Below are 20,523 nucleotides of genomic sequence, written 5' to 3'. Positions count from 1 at the left end.
CGGGGAGAGGAGTTCTGTGGACCCTGACTATTCGCCATGTGAGCTCTGCCACGAGCCACGAGTTCCACATGTGTGACTGGGACCAAACCGACGACCTTTGGCAGGTCACATTATTTGATTTGTAAATTGCTGCTCTCCTGAAACTTTTTGCAGAAAAGTACCCATTATTGCCTGGAGAACAAGAGTAAAATGATATTCATCACATTCAATGGGTTTGGAATCAACAAAAATTGCATTATACATTACATACTTTACTCTATTTTGAAAAGGGAATTGATAATTGTGATAATGACAAACTCAGAAAATGTAGTCAAATTATTGCACACTTCACTTTGAAGCGGCTACGGTTTACTGTCTACTACAATTCTACCAGGACACATGGTGCACGCATACATCAGTCTAGTACAATATGAGTTTCTGAGCTCAAGTGTACTGGCTCTGGATCAAGAAGTCAACACTTTTACAAGCAATGTGACTTTGCATTTGCACATTCTAAGCAAGGCCGATATCTCGGTCTGTGTCTATTGCGTCTGTCTACTGGCATTCTCCTTCACAAGCACACAGTCCAGTGCATTGCAGATTCGCCTTCTTGCATTTGCAGCGGTTTCTACAGCCTTTTTTGCAACCGCACGACACCAGCTCGAAGCAGCTTTTTGAAGCCTCAGGGAGTGTGGTCCAGAGCGGTTCGTAGGACCCATCCTCTGTTTGCCGCCAGCCCCAGCTTGTTGGTGATGGAAGCACGGATTGAGGGACCAAGACCTGCCCCCAGACATAGCCACCCTGGAAGACTGATCTCTTCACATGCTGTACCAAAGCATCGTAGGTAGGTGGGATGTGCTGGACGGAGTTCCTCTTGGCGAAGAATTTCTTTCTGGCCTCGTTGACGTCCATATATGGACTGGTGCGGTCATAGAGGAGCACCACAAACCTTTCAATGCAGTGCATTGTGTCATCCTGTATGTTGACTGGCGTGGTGGTTAGGGTCACAAGAGAATCTGTCAGTTCTGGAAACGAGTTCCATGTGCCCCAGGCAGATTTCTTCCCATGCCCCACGAATGCTGATACCGTGTCACATCCGGTCATGGCATGGAAGACAGGGAGGGCATGTGCCTTCTGTGGACCGAGGGAGGCAGCTACTTCATGGGCAGGGATGTAGCGGTAGTTCTTGCCCGTCCCAAAGGCAATCCAGAGTTCATCCACGCATGGTAGTGCCTGGGCTACCATTACCGCCAAGACGACGACGTCGGTGTCTATGGTTCGAACTTGAATCCGACGATGGTAATGTTCTGCAGCATGGGCCACATGTAGCCAATATTACCAATTACAACACTACTTCCACAACTACCACCACCACAACAAAACACTTCTGAACCTGTCACTGATGCTGTGTGCGAAAATGGATTTTCCCATAAAAATGACTTTTTCCACAATACAATGGTTGGAAATATAATAAATCAACACAAATGACATTTGTATTGTTTTCCTTTGTAAATGCACATCACATGGAGTATTTATCACCTCTGAGAAACCTACAAAGAGAATAACAATGACAGATATCCCATGTTGTGAAAGTAGAATGGCGGCCATTTTGGAAAATGGCTGCCAAAGCTGACCAAGGCAAAATCTCGAGTGGCTCCACATCCAGAATTGTTCAGAATACATTAGTCAACATACGTGTCAGGTATCCATATCAGGTGGTGGCCACATATTGTACATATTTAAACATTTAACCATTCAGTAATTGCATTAACCAGGTGCCTGGATTCAAACCATTGTCCTCGCTGCTTCAAATTGTGTCTCCAAACCTTTTATATGAAAAGCCTTTTATGAAAAGTCGAACAATTGGTTCGCTATGCTGTAGTACTATAACCAGAAACTCTTCAGAACCTTGAGGCTGTATTCCATTAACAATCAGCTTGCTATCTATCGCTTGCCAAGCCAGCCGTTCCTACTCAATTATTTATTTTGAGTGCTTAAGCCGCTTGGCGAGCGCTCTACCAGCTGCTTGTTAATTGAACACCCCCTGATCGCGCCTTTTCCAGCGCATGAGAGATGAGGATCACAGTTGGTGAGGTCGACCGGATATTCGACGCCAGTTGAACCATAAGTACCTTCGACTCTGCAAATCTGTTTTAAAAGCCGTTGAAAAAAACGAGTCAAACGATATAATGTCCGACGGAAATTGCTGGCTCGAACCCAAGTTGTTAGGTGCGTGGCGTAGATAGAGCCTTGCGCCTCTGAAAACGCCTTTTAAACTCAACGGAAAAAAGAAGAAGAAGAAGAACCTTATCCATCCCGCAATGACGCCTCAACGGGAGATATCTGGCTAAATGTTGTTGTTCCTCCAAATTAATTGTTCTCCCTCAGATAAATGAATATTAGTACTTTTTTTTAATGATGCGGTTCACAACCATTAAATGGTAATCATCCCGTGTGGTTTGCTTTTTAATGCCTTCCTTTTTAGCCTCTTTACCACGTCCTTGATAAAGTAGTTGATAACAGTATTTTTTGGCCGTTAAATTTGAATCGGCTCAAGTGTTTGTTTTTTTTTTTCTTTCTTTCGCCGATTGTAAAAAGGATAGTCCGTTATTTTAACGAACCGAGTGAAAACATTTTTTGAGATGTAAAACGTTGTTACGCCCGTCGAAAGGAAAGCGTACTGGCGAAGAAGAAGAAGAAGAGGAAGAGGAAGACAAGCGGAAGACGACGACGATGTAATACTTAAGAAGAAGAAGACTATCAGGTAAAGTGTATGTGGTGGTTGGATACAAACTCTGAGGTAGTTCGTGCATATAAATGTGGTCGTGTGCCGATGTGAGTGTTAGGAAAACAACAAATGACGGTTATCCTTTTATTCCTACTTTGAGTCGAACCTTCGCGGCCTTTGCTGGAGGGCCGAATGGTTCACATCCACGTACCGGTTCGTGCTGTGAACCCAACATGGCGGAGACAGATGCCGAAGCTGATATTTTACATGCGAGACACGCAGTTCACGTGCTGTCGTGCTGTCGTGCTGTCGTGCCGTGTTTTGGGTTTTCTTCATGATTTTTTTTTATTACCGGAGAACGTTTTTGTGGATACGTTTGTCATTCTCTCTCGTGCTGCGTTGACACATCGGTACGGAATGTCCCGGGCCTTTTATCTTGGATGTTTGACAGCCGTGATCTTCTGGGTGCTCATTTCAATTGGACATGCCCTTGCTCTCACGGCAGCAGCTCCTCTGTAACCATGGAGGGGGTTTCAGAGTTATCCCATAATTCCGTGCGCGCCGCCATGTTGTTTGTCTTCACATCCCTGGTAACTGTAGCATCAGTAGCGCTACAGATAGAGCACGTTCATCTCGTTATTCTGACTTGCGGTGGAAGGTCACGCTAATTATTTCGCCTTGTTAGGGATAGTTTTGCTTGCCAACCAATATGGCGCCCGCGCACTGCATCGTGGCAACTGAAACCCCCTCTCTCTTGCTTCAATGTCCACAACCGGTTCCTGCACTTGTATCTGTTGAATGACTGCACTCATTAAAAACTGGAAGGAAGAGCACTCGGTTCACACCAGTGAGAGATGAACATCCAGCTTGGTTTGGGGAATTGGAGCTTGGATTGAGGGAAGAGAAGGTTGGGGGAGCAATGCATTCAAAACTGAGTCCTCTGGCCTCCTGATGTATTAAACTGAGAGGTCTTCGGGGGGAGCAAAATGGGAAGCAGCTGCATCAACCCAGTGAGGAGGGATGAAGGTCTTGCACACCACGATGAGCTGTGTGTGGCTCATAATCGACCTGGCTTTGAGAAGAATAGAGGTGCCCGTCAACCTTGGAAGCCATTTTTTTTTTTGAGATGTGGTCCATTGAAGACGAGTTGTGATTTATCGTGAGGCCTACGAGCTCCACGCATTGCACCCCTTCCAAGGATTAGTAAGCAAAGTAAACTGCGGGTGGAATCCTGGAGGTACAGAGTCGGAGCTTGAGTTTTCTGCATCGAGTGAAATACGTGCCAGAGAGCTGATTAACGACTTGCTTATGTCCATGTCTGCAGACAGGGTTTTGTGGCAGTCTGTCTCGGCCGTTAGGTGTCCTGTTCTGGTACAGGGTGGATTCGACGGCAAAATCTTTTCCACTGAAGTGGACAGGTCACTGATTTAGACTAAGAATAAGGTTTCTGCAAAAACGCTGCCTTGCGGCACACCACGTTGTGAGACAATTTGCCATCAAGAGCAACCCATTGTTTCTGTTGAAGGAGAAAATAAGGTAACCATTTGAGAAGAGCCACCTCAATACTGTATGATTGGTGGCCAATTTGATAATAAGGCCGTGTTTCAAAGGGTATGGAAGACTCTTGAGATGTTCTAAAAGATTGCCCTGAACTCATGTTTGAGACTGTGCATCCATCCATGTTGATGTTGAAGAAGCAACTTGTCCATGGTAGAATACCCAAAGGTGGAAGCCAAATTGATGATTAGAGAATTGGGACGAGAGATTGTGCTTGATGTCTGCAGCAATGATGGATTCCAATAGAGGGGCACGAGACTTTGGCAGGGATATTATTGGTCTACGCTGTCTTTGCTTCCTGCGGAAGTTGGTGCACGTTTGCTTCCCGCTGTTTCCTTCGGTTGACAAGAAATTCCATCTTTCTGGATGGTGTAATTACTGACAGATCTGGAGCTGAGTGCATCAGACTTTTAACCTATTTGTGAATATGGGTAATGTTGGCATCTTTTCAAGAACTAGTGCATGCCCGTAGGTGCGTGGCCGTACGTGTGTGGCCAAGAAAAAAAAAACTTTCAAACCGCGTGCCAGAAACAACAACCACACAGGCCGTTCCTTTGCTTGTGCGTGGCCGTACGTGCAAAAAAAAAAATCTTTCAAACCGCGAGCCAGAAACGACAACCGCACAGGCCATTCCTTTTCAAGAATGAGGTAGACTGACATCTGAGGAGGACATAAAGAGGAGAGGAGAAGGTCGAAGCGCATATTTCTCAGGATTAAAGTAGCAAATACTGTCGGTTCAGTTTCTGTGGAATTGTGAAGACTGGTGAGAGACCCTGGGTGGGAGAGAAATTCACATGGGACAAGGTGTTTGGGAAGGAAGGGAATTGGGCCAGGGTGGGTATGGGAGGGAAGAGGATCGGGATATGAGCCTTTTCAATAAAGATAGAATTGAGATCAACATTCGGTGTTTTCAGAGCTGATTCCATCATGGCTCCATCTTTATTTTGGTTTATTTTTTATTGCACCTTGTAAGTTGTACAACATGTTTTTAGCATTACAGGGGAATGGGTGCGTTTTCATTTTTCATTACTTTGTATGTAGTTGATATTTGAGGACTGTTATTGGTGGGAAGTTTTGCTCACTATGGTGCATTGTGCTTAAATATTGTTATGTTGTGACAATGAGCAGCTTGGCTCAAATACTTTGTTGTGTGTAAATGACTAGATCACAACTTGAACTTCCCCTCCTGGGAGAGCACCCTCTAAACAATGGGACCACCCGGGGTGTTTGGGGATGGAAAGGTGGATGGTGATGTGGACGAGATGGATAAGAAGGTAAATCACAGAAGCAGTCCAAAGATATCCCGATCGTCCTGCAGCACTTCAAGGGAGAGGTGAGTTCCTGTTTGATTGCACACACCTCTTTATAAATTGGGACTCAGCAGGTTGCTCTATTTATTCATTACTGCACTTTGCTTTTTTTCAATTTTGCCGAAAGTGATAATTATTTAATATGTTGTAGTCCTTCACAGTATATAGAATAAGAATGCCCTGAAAGCTTCCCATTAAATTGCTGCTTTGCATCTGTATGATCTGTATTTGTAACCTGTGACGGAAGCATTAGCTCTTGCATTACCATTGGTCCTTCTCTCATGCGAATTGATTGTTCCAACTCGGTCAACAAGTCCCATCACTGCACTTTTATCATTTCACTGTCTGGATAACATGGCTCTTGATGGTAACCTACTGCATTATACTCGTGTGATTCAACCACAAGAGCGCTCCATATGGATTGTAACGTGCAGGAGTATTTGATGGACGTCACACATGTCAGTCTTTGTCCTCGGATCACCGAGCGATCTTTAAGTTGGCTGAATTTTACACCGTGGGTGTGAATGGTCACATGGCCATAGCTTGCGCCCAAACTAACGGTTTTGCTACGCTCACGGGCTTTCTTCTGCTTAAGATGACAAACGAGATGACAGCTCCACGCGAGTTGCAAATAATTTAATAATCAGAAAAATGACAGTTCATACGAGCACATTACCATTGAAACCAGAATTGGTGTCAAAGCCACCCAATGCTCTCCTGTTTATACATTTATCGTTTTTAAAAGACTAGTCTAATAATTAATATTTTTTTTTTATAAAGCATTGCAGTGAAGTCTGATCCAAATAATTTTAAAGCAATATATGTATTTGTATATTGGAATCAGTAACAAAAGCGCAAGTGAGCACAATATACGCCCGAACAATAAGGTATATACAGAATTGTGCGACTACATGGAAAACAGCATCCTGGTTGCCATGGCAACCACTTTAGATGACAAACGTATGTCACGACGCACCGTCTCCAGTCTGTACCTATGTACCAAATATGAAACGTGAAAGTTGAAAACTTTGGGAGTTAGAGTGCGGACAGAAACGGATGGACGGACGGACGACAGGTATCACATAATATGCCCATATATATATATATATATATATATATATATATATATATATATATATATATATATATATATATATATATATATATATATATATATATATATATATATATATATATCGGGTGTATAAAATAGTGTGGTAGATAAAAACATTAGAAAGGAAAAAATAACTTGCACCAAAAACTTTAACATTTTCACGCTGATGCTGACACTCATGCCAGGGGTATACGAGCCTCGACAAGGTATACCAAAAAAAAAATCGCTATAGCTCTCTTTTCTTCGAACAGGTGAGCTAAAAAATACAAAACCGACGTAGCCTCAGCACAGGACAACATGATACACACACTTGTACTTTATCTCAAGAAATGACTGGCCACAGTTCCGTACAAACAGAAGGGCTTGGTGTAGATGGCTGGATGAAGGAAAAGTGCACATCAGCTTGCAAACTTGCGAAAAAAAAATAAGAAAAAATCCTGAGAAAATGGCTGCCACCTTGTATGGCTGGTCTGGGGCTCTGACATGACCGTCGCTAGGTAGAAGGAAGCACCTTTCCTCACCCACGTGAGGTGCTTGCTTTACAGGTGGTTTCAGAATGAGAAAATTATTTATAAGATAAAATAATTCATTAATATTCTATCGACAACATTTTTCATACCTTTATTGTTCTAGTCAGCATTGTGTGTGACCTCTAATCATGAAAAATGAACAAAGATATATTTAACTAAAATAAGATATGACATTGTTGCGTGTTTTTGAAAATATGAATATGTATTTTACTGGCTGGCAGGCTTTGGAGTTGGACTCTCAAACGTCTCAGACTCCATGCTACCTGACTATGCCTGCTGATAATTATCAATGGAGCATTGTTGTTATTGTCCAGGATCAATGTGTGTAGTATTCGAGTGATTGTTTTATTGTATTTGTAAATGTCATCAACATGGTACTGAGGCTGCTTTGGGTATCTAAAGGGAGTAGTTTGCATACTGACTGACTTTAAGATGCAATTTTGCACAGGAAACGTAGTTCTGGACGTTCTAATTCAAGGTCCCGATCTCGATCTTGGAACCGCAAGCGTTCACATTCCCGGGACAGGAGGCGCCGGTCCCGCTCCTACTCTCGATCCCGATCACGCTCTCTCTCTCGCAACCGGCGCCGACGTTCTCGCTCGTGTTCACGGTCAAGTGGCCGCCACCGATCCCCTCGTGGATGGCGCATGCGCCGTCCGTTTCGTCGTCGTTCTCCCTCTCCGTGGAGGCCACCACCTGGGCGGCCTGGCCACCATCCCCATCGCAGTCGCAGTCGTAGTCGGTAAGGCTCTCTCACTCTCACTCTCTCTCTCTCTCGCTCTCTCTCGCTCTCTCTCTCTCTCGCTCTCTCTCTCTCTGAAGCCTGAAGTGTTGCTCTTGATGCTAATTTTCTGTCTTCCCAGTACTAATGGCATGTATGTTAACTTTGAAAAAGCATTACAATTAGCATAAGAGGTTAAATGATCAGAGGGAAGTGGCTGAAAACTCAGGTCGAAATGTCATAGAATATCACACACACACACACACGAGACCTTACAAATAGTAAATGTTTAATTTTGATTAAATTTATTTCTTTGGCCTCAAGGTATTTTCTTATTTATTTTGTAATTCTTTTTTTTTTTGACATGCAGCAGTGAAGCTTCATGTAAAGGTTAATCATTGTTTTGGCAGTGTCACTTAACTTTTAAACAATGGGCTCTGGACTTGCCGGTCACCTGTCATCAGTGTTCACACTGTGAGCAGGATAACGTACTGAGAGTGGGACCAAGGTACAACTGAACACAGTTTGTGACCGTTAAAAGTGTAAGGAATGCAATAGATAGTTATTTATGCTCACGTAAAGCGATGACATTCATCATCAACATGGCAGAGCAAGAGGACAACCTTATGATTCTTCAAAATCATCGTGACCATTGGTTAATAGCTTGGGTTTACAAGATGAACAAGTGTGAAACGATGAACAAACTTGATTAGTGTGGGATTGATGGTGACGAGACCGTGACTGTTACGAGAGTTTTTTTCTTTTCTTTTTTTAATCCATATTTGAGGCTTTGACTTTTTCATTGATTTTTATTTATTTATTGAGGTCATAATTGTCTGTGTGAGCAGTGAGCCATGTGCTTTGCCCACCTGCTTGGAGATGCTGATTTGGCCTAAGGCTTTGAATTTCACAACTACATTCTGTCAAATTCCATGCAGTGGACCAAATTCTCATTCTCCTTTAGGCCCATGTCACCTGCAGGGATAGGAGTGTAGTCTGCCTGCCTCTTGGCTCTGACAAGAACGTGAAATTTATCTTAAATTACATTTCTCTTCATAATTGCTCAGCCTATATTCCATCTGCAACTCTGGTTCCCTGCTCAGCAAGGACATGGCTTTCAAGATAGTCCTGTACCGTGGTACCTGATAAACTGTCCCGCTCTCAAAAGTTTTTAATAGGATCGGCACTGCATGTAACTGGGCTAAACTTTGTGTTATTTCCAACTTTTCCAGCCCTAATGCTCTCTCGGTGTACACATCACTTTTTGCCATGCCCTTGTTGTCCACGTTTCCCAGCTCGTGATGCATCCAAACTGCATGCTTTCAACAGGCCACGGCATAGCCGCAGCTCCAGCCATGGAATTAAAGGAAAAAGGAGCCGCAGTCCGAGTTGGGGCTGGGGAAAAAGCAAGGCCATGGATGCGCAAGAAGCATTGGCCAGGCGGTAAGAAGCACGGCACAGAAAGGGGGAGGGAGGAAGCGAGAGAGAGGGCGGGGACCCATTTGATTGGGGCTGGGTTGCTGGTGCAATGTTGGGGGGATGAACAATGTGTGGGTGGGCGAGGGACTTGCAAGACCCTCTGTTTGTTGTGGGAGCCGAGTGTTAATGCAGCCTCATGTAATGCACACACAGCACTTCGGTAGATTGAAGAGGCGTGCTGGAGAGCACGGCGCTTTGGAGCTCGATGGCGCCAGGTAACTCCCAGCGGCGCACAGGCGCGGACGGCTGGTCAGCTTTCTAGCTGAGTGACCTCTTGGCATTCCCGCTCAGAGGGACTTCATTTTGCCTCTTCCTGGTTGTGCAGTGCACATGTCTGTGTCTGTCTGCACATGTGTTTTCCTTCGGGTACTTTTGACGTGTGCACACTTTGTACGATCTGTTATTTTTGCTGATAGCGTTTGTGTTTTTTTACCCCCATTGTGGATGTCCCTCTCACCTCGTGAGTGTACGTGCGCGCACACTCTTTCTCCTGTTCCATTGGCCTTTGTTTATGCTCTCATCTTAAATTTCACCCCTCCAACCCAGCGTGCCTGTTTTCTTAACATTTACCTACCTGTTTGCAGAAGCACAACACACAATACATGTCGTTATCGGGACTTTGATCAACTTGATTCTATTTTTTTTCTTGTTTCTTATAAAGCACTAAAGATCTACAGTTTGTACTTATTTTATAATTTATCCTCTGGAAACTTGGGAGATCATGGGAAAATAAAATTTGAGGATATGTACCCTTCCAAAACCTTTCACAAATTCCCACCTGGGCTGATTGTGTCCTGGTGTACCGTCCCTGCACCCACCCCCAGCTGCGAGTACCGCTGCACCTGACACTGCCCCGGGCAGATGGGAAGGGTGTGGTGTTTTCAGAAGGGTGTCTTGAGGAGTGGGTTTGGGGGGAGGGAGGATTTGAAGGATTGGTGAGGGTCTTGCTTGTTTTTAGCTTGGTATGTTGTTGGGGGGGGGGGGACTTTGAGTTGCGTGCTGTTTGTATGAGGAGTTCAGAGTGTATGGTGGAAGATTATTTTGAAAAAATCTTTCGTGGTGATGCGAAGCTCTTATATGTATGTATGTATGTATGTATCTATATTTTTTCATGTGTATATATATATATAAACATAAAGTGTGGTGAGAGGAATACAAAACGGGCAAAGGGTATATGATGTTTTCACTGTAATTACCCTGACAGTTATTTTGTGATATGTCTCGCTTACATTGGGGTGGGTAGCTTTGAGACATATATGTGGAAGCAGTTGCGTCTAGTTGGATGCATGTTTTAAATGTGCATAGTTGTTGATTTTGCAGACCGTGACAGTTATGGGTAAATTAAACTAACCGTCATGCTGTTATGCTATATGTTTGCATGCATGCCTGGTTGTGTCTGTGTGTGCGCACATGTGTGTTCATATGTGCAAGTAAGGCTGTTGTCAGTATCATGAGAAGAGTAGGTGTGAGATCTGGCCGTGTGTGGTGCAGGCTGGACCGAGCAAAGAAAATCCAGGATAAGCGAGAAAAAGAAATCCAAGAAAAGGCTGAAAAAGAGGCTGCAGGTAAACTGAGTTTTTTTTTTTCGTAACGCTTTAAATGTGAAATTTCACAACGGGAAGTTTTAAGGAGCAACAAACCGCAGGTTAAACTGGAAGGGCACTCGGTAGAGCACATACCTCCGCCAGGCTGATTGGTTTCCGTTTTGTATCCCACTGATCGGGCCGGATCTGGATTCGGACCTGACCTAAAATTGAATCGGCTTGTTCTTGTCACCAAGCCAACTCATTCACCAAGTTTCGTCCGAATCCGTCCATAACTTTTTTATGAGACCGTGCTGCATGTCGTTTTTGACCCTATTTCTCAATGTTGAAAAATCGCTTAAAAATTATTGGATCCAGATCTGTATTTGGATGTTCACCAAAATCGAATCATTTCGTCGGTGTCGCATACCTAAGCTCTCCACCAAATTTCATCCACAACTTTGAGATTTTATTAACAGACAGACAGATAGACAGGAATGAAAAGATAACCTCCATCCACCTTCGGTGATGGAGGAAATTAATTAAAAAAGGGTGCAACATCTGCACCTTCTGTGATTTTGGTAAGGATTAAGATTTGCTGGATTTTTTGGGGTTTGGGGGGGGGGGGAAGTAGTAGGTGTAATAAGTAGAATGGGTTGTGTTGTAAGGGAGGTTATTGTTTAATCAAGGCTCACAGAAGAATGAGATAAGTGGATAAAATGGCAACGTACTGAAAGTTGGATACATGCAAAGGAATTAACATGCAAGGAGGGGAGGAAACACAGTAGCCTACAAGGGAGAGGGTTGAGGCAGGTAAGGTTGATGGGGGTGTAAAATATTGTGTGTTCAGATGGACGATGACGTGAGAGAGTGGTGTACCACCTGCTTGTAGCTCTTGCAGGAAGAGTGGGATCAAACAGCCTCAGGAAGGCAGTTCCACAGCATTAGAATGTACAAGGAGATCCATATTGATTGTAAAAAGATTTGTGTGACAACGTTGAAAACTTTATCCGACATCGCTATTGTATAAAGAGTTTGCCGGGAAGTCATAGTTGGAACACAGGCGATTGTTCGGGTAGTTCATTAACTCTTTTGATTACTGGTGACTTATTTGCCAATTGTTTTGGGAATTGAATGCCAAGTGATGTAAAATTGTAGCCTGAACACTGTGTTTGCATTTTCTGCCCACAGTACTTCGTGCCGCATCCGAGAAGGGAGTCCCTGCCGTATTGTCCTCTGGAAACACAGCACTCATTGGGGCTGGAACAGTCGGCGGTGTTGTTGGGGTCTCCACTGCCGGTGCTCCTGGTCTCCTCGGGGCTGCCGGAATGCCTGGATTATTGGGTCCGGTCCCGAGTCTGCTCGGACCGGTGGGAGGACTCGGGATCCTCGGTTCTGGTGGAATGAACATTGGAGGAATGTGCACTGGAGGACGAACAGGTGTAGGTTTAGGAGCAGGTCTTCTTGGAATCGGTGGTTTTGGGTCTATGGGCTTTGGGCTTGGTTCACCCATTTTTGGTGGGGTCGGAAATGTGGGTGTTGGAGTTGGTGGAAATGAACCAAACATATCGACAGGCATAGACCCTCAAGTCATCATGGTCGCACAGCTCGCCGTTTTGCAGGCACAAGCTGCAGCGACAGCAGCGGCAACTTCTGGGATCGGTGTTTCAACAGGGATCACAAACCCGACTCCAACTCTATCTCTCTGTTCCCCTGGAGAAGGACTTCTACTAAAGAGTGTGGAAGTTGGTGCAAAAAAGAAGAAGCTCTGGCAGGGCAAAGATGGGGTGAGTTGGTTTGTCTGTCTTTGCGGTCATGTCTGTGTCCAGGCCATGCTCAAAATTGAAAACTGATCCAGTGGCATCATTGTCTATGGGTAAAAATGTGTGCATCCTTGGACCGGTCATACCGTGTGCTTGGTCACCATAGCAATTGGCATACTTGTGTTGTTTTGGGCTTTTATATTGCTTTCCTCTTTATATTTAAACAATATTATTGAAAGCTCATGGAGGACCTTGTACACGTACCACCTTGGGACAACCTTTGTAAGCATCAACATAGTTTAATATGAATTTACAAGGGCATTAGGAGATAATATATTTTAATGCATGAGGAGATGACCGTGTGAAGAAGTTTAGTCACTCAAACTTTTGGTCCTCAACATCAGCCATGATCTTTCTTGGGCAAACCATATGTCCAATTTGGCCTCCAAAGCCAGGCGCTGAATGGACATCCGTCATGCAGTCTTTCCTTGGCAAATCTGAACTTTTATCAACTCACAAGAACTTAATCTACAACTTGATGGAAGAGTGCTCTCTCCTTTGGGCTGATGTGCCCTCCCTCACAACTTGCATTTCTTGTTGCTGCAGAAACCAAGGCCCTCCAAATCATTGGAATCTTCCTCGACAAAGATTAATCTCTGGGCCTATTACTCTTGCATCACAGACAGATTGCTGGTCTCTCTCTTCTCCCACCTCCTTTCTGGTCTTGCACCCTCTGGCCTTTCCTTGCTCTGCAAGTTGGATTGGCTTCATACAGGTCAACGAGCTCAAGACTTGAGGCCATCCTCTGGTGTCGATCCTGTGTCGAGGTTTTGAGGAACCCATCTTGCAGAAATCTTAGACATGTTCAAATGTTCATGGATGATGGTCACAACACTTCCATGCGAAATGCCAACCTCAGTGCTTATTTCTTCGACTTTGATACGCCGGTATCAAAGTATGATACGCCGGTATGACCTCAATAAAGTTCTCGACTTGGGCTCCATTTTCCTCGTCAATGGCATATGAAGGCCGTTCTGACCACTTGAACTCCTTGGCCCACTTTGTTATGGTAGCATATGAAGGGGAATCTGTGCCATTAACTCCCACCATGCATCAATGAATTTCTGTTGTTTTGGAACCTGCTTTGGTTAAGAATTTTATGACACTCAGATGCTCAATTTTTCGAAATCTGTAATTTTCTCAGTTAACATACATGCAATACTCACTCTGAAACAGTAAAAGGTATAAACTGAAGCAAATTTACAAGCATTCCTGCATTGCAAAACTTCTTGACCGACCCTAGTATTTTAACTCCTCGAGCTTCGACCATGTACACAAAAATATATAAAATAAACCAATGTCACCCGCAGGGTGACCCGTATCTTGCCAAAAGGTGACCACGTGTGACTTCTTTAAGGTCACACTGAGGTGAACAGAGCTGCTATCCACCAGGAGCGACTCCTTGAGGAATATCTGCCTACGAGAGATTCCGATGACAATCGTTCTACAGAGTAACCATGAAAAATATGCTTTTGCCTCATAACGTCACCAAATGACGTCATAATGTCTCAAGCTTGACATATCTAGAAAGCAGTCATCGAGGTGTTCAATTTGAGGTACTACACTATATGGTTCCTAAAACTTGGAAATTCTGACCTTGGGGTCAAATATGTTTGACCTTAGGCGCTAACCATGAAGGTCAAGGCCAATCGCCACCAAAAATTAATCAGCTGAGCACCAGACCATGAACTATATTCCCATGAAGTTTGAAGAGGATCCGATCTAAATTACTCAAAAAATAAGGGTTTCGTCGACTCCCCTGATTTGCGAGTGACCTTGACCTTTGACCTTGACCTTCATAATTTTATGTGCTGAAAGGGACCTCCTATAGGCCTCTGATATGCGAAGTTACAAAAAATTTCCAATGATAACTGTGCTCTGCAGAGTGATTTATACGTGATTACAGACCAAAAAAATAAAAAAAACATATGAAGGTCAAGGCCAATCGCCACCAAAAATTAATCAGCTGAGCGCCAGACCATGAACTACATTCCCATGAGGTTTGAAGACGATCCGATCAAAATTACTCAAAAAATAAGGGTTTCGTCGACTCCCCTGATTTGCGACAAAGTGACCTTGACCTTTGACCTTGACCTTCAAAATTTTGTGCACTGAAAGGGACCTCTTATAGGCCTCTGATATGCGAAGTTACAAAAATTTCCAATGATCACTGTGCTCTGCAGAATTTTTTTATATGTGATTACAAACAAAAAATAAAAAAAACATACAAGCTGACTTACATGTCTTGCAAAAACTTCGTTTTGGCAAGATAATGAACAAACACCTAAATGAATCTGGGATCCCAGCTTCATGATGTAAGTGCTCACTTGGGAATACCAAACAGGCCACCATTAATTGTATTTATCTACTCCGAATACAAGGTCATTATGAAACGTACAATTGTAAAAGAGTGATCATCAAAGGAGATTTTTTTTTTTATATATATTTTATTTTTCTGGCGGGTGAGAGGAGGCTCCTGGAGGTTTGCTTTGGAGGTATCATTTCCTTGCCAATTTAATACGCAAGCTCAAACCAAGACTGTGCCTGAAACTTTCCAAGGACTAAATTCCTGGGTAGTGGGACGCAGCATATTCGGAACATGTCTGTCAAAATGTTTCCCTCATTTAAAGTGTTCCTTTTGATGCAAGTGTTGCCCATCATTGGTTTTCTCAAATTGTGGGTTTACCTTCACTTAGCATTAAGGTTCCGCAAAACCGCAGTGTAATCAGCCACGGACACCAACCTCTTGAGCAGAACTTGTTGGGATTTCTTTTCGTTTTCTCAAATTATCAGTGCATTACATGGCCTTCCCCAAAATGGCTGTGATGCTGCTGTCTTCCAGAAAATGACTGTCACGCTGAGCTTCTCAAAACGCCCAGTTTGGTTAAACGTGCTCTCGAATTCTTGTTTTGGAATCCATCTTCCAAAATCATCTCGTCAACAATATGACCTCGTAACAACATTGATATTTTTCGATTTTTTTTCTTCATGCGAATTGTTTTCACCATCCCCTTTTTAACAGAAATCTCAGACTGAGGAACATTGGGAAAAGCTCAACTTTGGAGACCAAGAACAGAATGCAAAGTTCCGTAAGCTCATGGGAATACAGGTATGATAGTGGTGGATGAATGAAAGAGTAACTTGTAGAATGTACTTATTTTGGGGGGGAGGAGGGAGGGGTTTGCTCATTTTTTGGGCACTAGATTCCAACTCTTCTTTCCAATATTCCATGGCGACTGTTTTTTTTTTTATTCTGAAGCTCACATATTCATCTTCTGATGTGAATGTAGTTGGGAATACAACAACTACGTTGCACTTTCACTGCCGAGTGTTCTGATCCTTTGGGGGTGCGTGTGTCTGAGTAGCAACAGGCAGCAACGAGTACAGAGGAGAACCTACAGACGTTGCGGCAACAGGAGCAGGTGTTCCGCGCGTTGGATGCGCAGTACACGGCTGCACGTGCTCATACGCACACGCAGCGAGGAGCCGGGCTGGGGTTCAACTCGACGGTGCACGGCATAGACGGCGACTCGTAACACACTTGGCGAGCGGCGGCCTGCAGTCAAATCTCATGAGTGGACGAAGCGGTATCTCAGGTTGTCGACGCTGTGTGCAGTGTTGGGGAGCTATTTGAATACCGTTCGATTTGTAAAGTATCTGTTACTCGTGGTGTACCATTTAATCGGTTAAATTGTGCATTTTTTGCTGCCGAAATGTAAGTACCTGCCCAAAGCGAGTTGGAAAATCTGATACGTTTCCTAGTGCGTATTTACAGGATGTGTAGCTCTGTGGAGATGACCACCAGCAGGCTGGGTGATTTCCCACAATACTACACAGTCCTTCCTGGGCACTTCCTTTGCCCTATTTGGAGAAAAAAATTCAATCTTCAGCCATTTGGAAAACAAGTTGAGTGCTCGATCTGAACTTAGATTGTTTTGTCCAAAAATAAGTCACACAGCTGCATTGTTTGGATTCCGATCCCCAGCGCTGCCATTTGTAAGAAGCAGGAAAATCCTTTTGTTTCTGCACACTGTCACGAAGTCCTTTTTCTAAAGCCTTGGTCACTGACGGGGCTTTCCTTGGACATTTTCTCTTCCTCCTGGCTGAGTAGTTGTGTTCTTCACCGATGCACCTAGCGTGTGCAAGAAGTGAATCTTTGCTTTGGTTTTTCCATGCAGGAACTGTTTATTTTTAAACAAAGTCGCCACAACCATTGCAGCACGTGGGGTGGGGGTTGTTGCTGTTATCCCTGTACATAGCGCTGCAATTTCTTTAGCATGTAGATATATCACTATTGCTTTTCTGTATCGATCCGTGTTTAAATAAAAACCCTCTTGTCAGTTGTTCCCTCATGCTCATTGTATGGCTTTGGATTGTCATGCACGACTCTACTTTTACCCAACAAAGGTCTTTCCACTTAATGATGGGTAGTAGCCCTGGAAACATTTTCATCGCGTGTACATTGCTAATTAAACGTCGAGTGCCCTCACATCACTTCACTTCACTTGACCTCAAGTGGCTTTTTTATTTTTTTTATTTTTTCCCTTGTTTCTACTGTCTATGGAACCACCTTTTATTAAGATTTTCAAGAATATGCTGATTGTTTATGCATCCAGTATGAAGGAGAAATAAAATGTATTTACTACCAAGCTTTGGCTGGTTTACCAATTTCCACCATTTCACAAGAGGGCACAAGGATCTGTTCTTACAAGAGGAGACTTGGCATGCTCAGACTTTAATTACCATCGCTGGAGGAGAGGGTATTGCATTTGGGTCCATTTGTTTGTTTGTCTGTCTGTTCACACAGAACATGAGTGTTTTTCTCCGCAACTGCTCGTCGGATTGAGACAATTTTCACTATCGGAGCGACTACTCGTGTGGAGTGTTTTATTGATAATTATGATGTCATAGGTTGTGGTGTGGCAGCCATGTTGGATAAATAGAAAAACTTTGGACCTCTATCTCTGAAACGGCACCAAGAAAAAAAACAGTGAAATTTGGCACATGACAAGTACTCATGGGGAATGTGATTTTAAAATTTTTATTATTATTTATTTTGTGACATCATAGGTACCTTCATTATGATGTCATTGCATATGTAGAACGCTACATCTAATCAGTATAAAATTTGAGGGTCCTCGGGATAAAATGGTCAACAGAAAAAAAAATTGACAATCGGTCACATGATTCAGTACCATATTAAAAGAAAAAAAAATCTAAAATATCTCTGAAGTGGCTCAACAGATCGAGGCGAAACTTTACATGGATGATCGCCTATCCATGAGGAACCAAAGGTTCACGTATGACATCGTCTGTTACATGGTTTGGCAGCCATATTGGATTTACTCAAAAAACAATAAAAAATCTTCTCCAGAATGGCTGGACAGATCGAGGGGAAACTTCACACGAATCGGATGCATTGTCTGGCAGCCAGAATTATGAAAAAAAAATTTGATCTGGGTACTTTTTGATATATTTTAAAATTTTTGTATTTATTTATTTACTTTTTTGAATAAGGCTCACTTGGCTGTGCCTGGATGAGTTTGAGGGGAGAGGAGTAGCAGCTGAAATGCAAATCCTATCCAGGTTCCTCCTGATAACTGCATCTTTGCTTTTTGCTTGTTTGGGTTCCTTCTGATGACTCCAATGCAGGACTGTTCCTATTTGGTCTTCCATTTGATTTGAATTGAATTTATTTTAATCCCATACTAAATTCAATTGAATAATAATAAACATGGGTCGGGGTCAGGTGGCCGATCAAAGCAGGACATCTTGGTACCCGGTCATCACTGCCAGCAGTTCTTAAGTGGCAGTTCTAGTTATGTCTCCAATTAATTATGTAACACCCGTACACAAAATACACCACACACAACAAGTCCCAGCAATGGTCTGCAATCCTTAATTGCTCTTTTTTTTTGTTTGTTTGTTTCATTTGGCATGCCCATGTCATAGACTGTGCAGCAACCTGAAAAGAAGCTCCAAAACTTTGTTTCATGATGGATACTTTAAATTTGGGATTTTGAGAGATCTATTTGGTGGACTCTGGATAAAACATTCTCCACGTGCTCTCTGGCCATCCATGTTATGGGGATCTCAAAGTTGACCACTTTTGTCCAAAAAGGTTTTCTGGCATTTTGCCTATTTTCATAGACTTGTAGTTTCATGACTTGATCGCTGGGCAGTGAAACTCGTGGAGCACTCTGATATCGCATTGCTTCAAAATCATAAATACTGAGTTTGTCCATGTTTTATTCAAAGAATTACCCAAAGTAAACCAGTAATTTATGTGGATTTTTTCTCATTTCAAAGGGACAGTGCCTTCGTTATACACACAAATAAATGTAAATGAACACGTCAGTAGAACACACTAGGATGCTGAAGTATTGAGATCATACAATCGGTAATTAAGAAGTTACAATTAATATAATTGGTACCTTCAGCAAATGTTTCAGCTATGACAAGTTTGAACAATAAAGAGTATGGCATGCACCTTGGATGCATCAATTTGACCAGGAACAGATATCTAAGTGTATTGGTGCAATCTGTTAAGATAACAGACTAATCAAACATGAATTGGATCAGTCAATGATGTCTGTTTCATCATCGCCCCTTTCATTCTGATTCTGATGTACCATACTCTGTTACACAGCATTGGTGCTGCTGAAGCAGTTTATTAGCAAGGGTTATACTGGGTGGTTTGCCATTGCCTTCCCAGCAGTAATTACGATAGGAATTTAGAATTTGGCTCGGGTGCCGGTGATGGCTCACCTTCTCTTGGCAAAAGACATTGGGGATCTTTAACATCCACTAATGTTGGCAGACGGGACACGCAGTTTAATGTCCATCTGAAGGACGGCACACTCCTTGATGAATCACCAAGCCTGTGAAACACCACAATGACAGTTTATAGTTGTGTCAAGATTCAAAGCCAGGCTTGATAGCTTAGAGGTGAGTGTGCATACTTCTAGGCCATCCTGCCAGACCATCCCTTTCATTACCACCCTCAAATAACAATTCTGTCAGTGTTTTTGATGAATTCATGCAATTTTGGTATTTACAAATATCTGTGCGTGACAAGCCGGAGTTTTGGCATGAACACTGCCGTATTGCACATCGACAGTTTACAGACATATCATATCCGGTGCAGGATCTTGTGTCATCCAAACAATTGTCAATTCATTATTTGCCAACCACGGCCAAAAGGAGATGGAGCATTGATCATGGATGAGACAACACACTTGTGAATAGCTCATTGATAAATAGCCTGTAAGATACAGTGGTAGCCCTGTGGGTCATCCCAGTGTCATGGTGTGAATTCCGGTGGGTCCGCATTAACAAAGGCCGGCTGAATTGGCTGCCCAGGGCTGGATCGTGAGTCTTCATTCCGATACCATACCAGTGGAACAACTGAGCCAGGTGATGCGTTGTGCTATCGGTGGCGTGTGTCTGATCATGAGCAGGGGAGCAGAGCCAATGAGGCGCACAATACGGTCCTGCGGCTGATTGCTCATCAATTAGTCCTTCAATGGACTCTCCGCATTGCAAGAATGATCACTAGTTCAAATTCACCCTGAGACCAGGTATATTTAATATTGAATGGCACTGGATGACAAGAATGTAAGAAAGAAACATTAACATGAACGGCACTCAGTGGAGCGCATACTGTTACGAATTTGGAAGCTTACTACACACAACAGCCAGGTCCTAGAGATCAGTTATATCGGTAAGTACGTGTTTCTAGTTAGGATCCCGTCCCTAG

General features: G+C 43.3%; 2 protein-coding genes across 3 annotated transcripts; one reads left to right on the top strand and one right to left on the bottom strand.

The window, feature by feature from the left end:
- Nucleotides 1-347: 347 nt before the first annotated feature.
- On the bottom strand, nucleotides 348-2,195 carry LOC147018145 (uncharacterized). The gene is made up of 2 exons (XM_085897543.1): nucleotides 2,112-2,195; nucleotides 348-1,286 (listed from the first exon to the last, which is right to left on the bottom strand). The coding sequence occupies exon 2, from the start codon at nucleotides 1,222-1,224 to the stop codon at nucleotides 535-537; it is 690 nt and encodes a 229-aa protein (XP_085753669.1). The 5' UTR covers nucleotides 1,225-1,286; nucleotides 2,112-2,195; the 3' UTR covers nucleotides 348-534.
- Nucleotides 2,196-2,590: 395 nt separating this feature from the next.
- Nucleotides 2,591-17,413, top strand: LOC147018144 (uncharacterized). 2 transcript variants are annotated; one of them, XM_085897522.1, is made up of 8 exons: nucleotides 2,591-2,743; nucleotides 5,429-5,597; nucleotides 7,667-7,960; nucleotides 9,269-9,382; nucleotides 10,910-10,983; nucleotides 12,133-12,728; nucleotides 15,787-15,873; nucleotides 16,130-17,413. In XM_085897522.1, exons 2-8 carry the CDS (start codon nucleotides 5,473-5,475, stop codon nucleotides 16,298-16,300), a joined length of 1,461 nt encoding a protein of 486 aa, XP_085753648.1. In that variant the 5' UTR covers nucleotides 2,591-2,743; nucleotides 5,429-5,472; the 3' UTR covers nucleotides 16,301-17,413. The 2 variants fall into 2 exon arrangements, with proteins under 2 accessions (XP_085753648.1, XP_085753649.1); XM_085897523.1 differs by lacking the exon at nucleotides 9,269-9,382.
- Nucleotides 17,414-20,523: the final 3,110 nt, after the last annotated feature.

Source organism: Eptatretus burgeri, chromosome 10 (genome assembly GCF_056783735.1).
Source record: "Eptatretus burgeri isolate ZD-2024b chromosome 10, Ebu_testis_v1, whole genome shotgun sequence".
In the NCBI taxonomy this organism is placed as follows: Eukaryota; Metazoa; Chordata; class Myxini; order Myxiniformes; family Myxinidae; genus Eptatretus; species Eptatretus burgeri.
This window is presented reverse-complemented; position numbering and strand designations above follow the sequence as displayed.

Excerpts from the sequence above, each read along its gene's own strand:
- LOC147018144 (XM_085897522.1), top strand. The coding sequence starts at position 5,473 with ATGGGACCACCCGGGGTGTTTGGGGATGGAAAGGTGGATGGTGATGTG. Across the intron at positions 5,598-7,666 it reads TGCAGCACTTCAAGGGAGAG|GAAACGTAGTTCTGGACGTT; the intron begins GTGAGTTCCTGT and ends AATTTTGCACAG. Across the intron at positions 9,383-10,909 it reads CAAGAAGCATTGGCCAGGCG|GCTGGACCGAGCAAAGAAAA; the intron begins GTAAGAAGCACG and ends TGTGTGGTGCAG.
- LOC147018145 (XM_085897543.1), bottom strand. The coding sequence starts at position 1,224 with ATGGTAGCCCAGGCACTACCATGCGTGGATGAACTCTGGATTGCCTTT.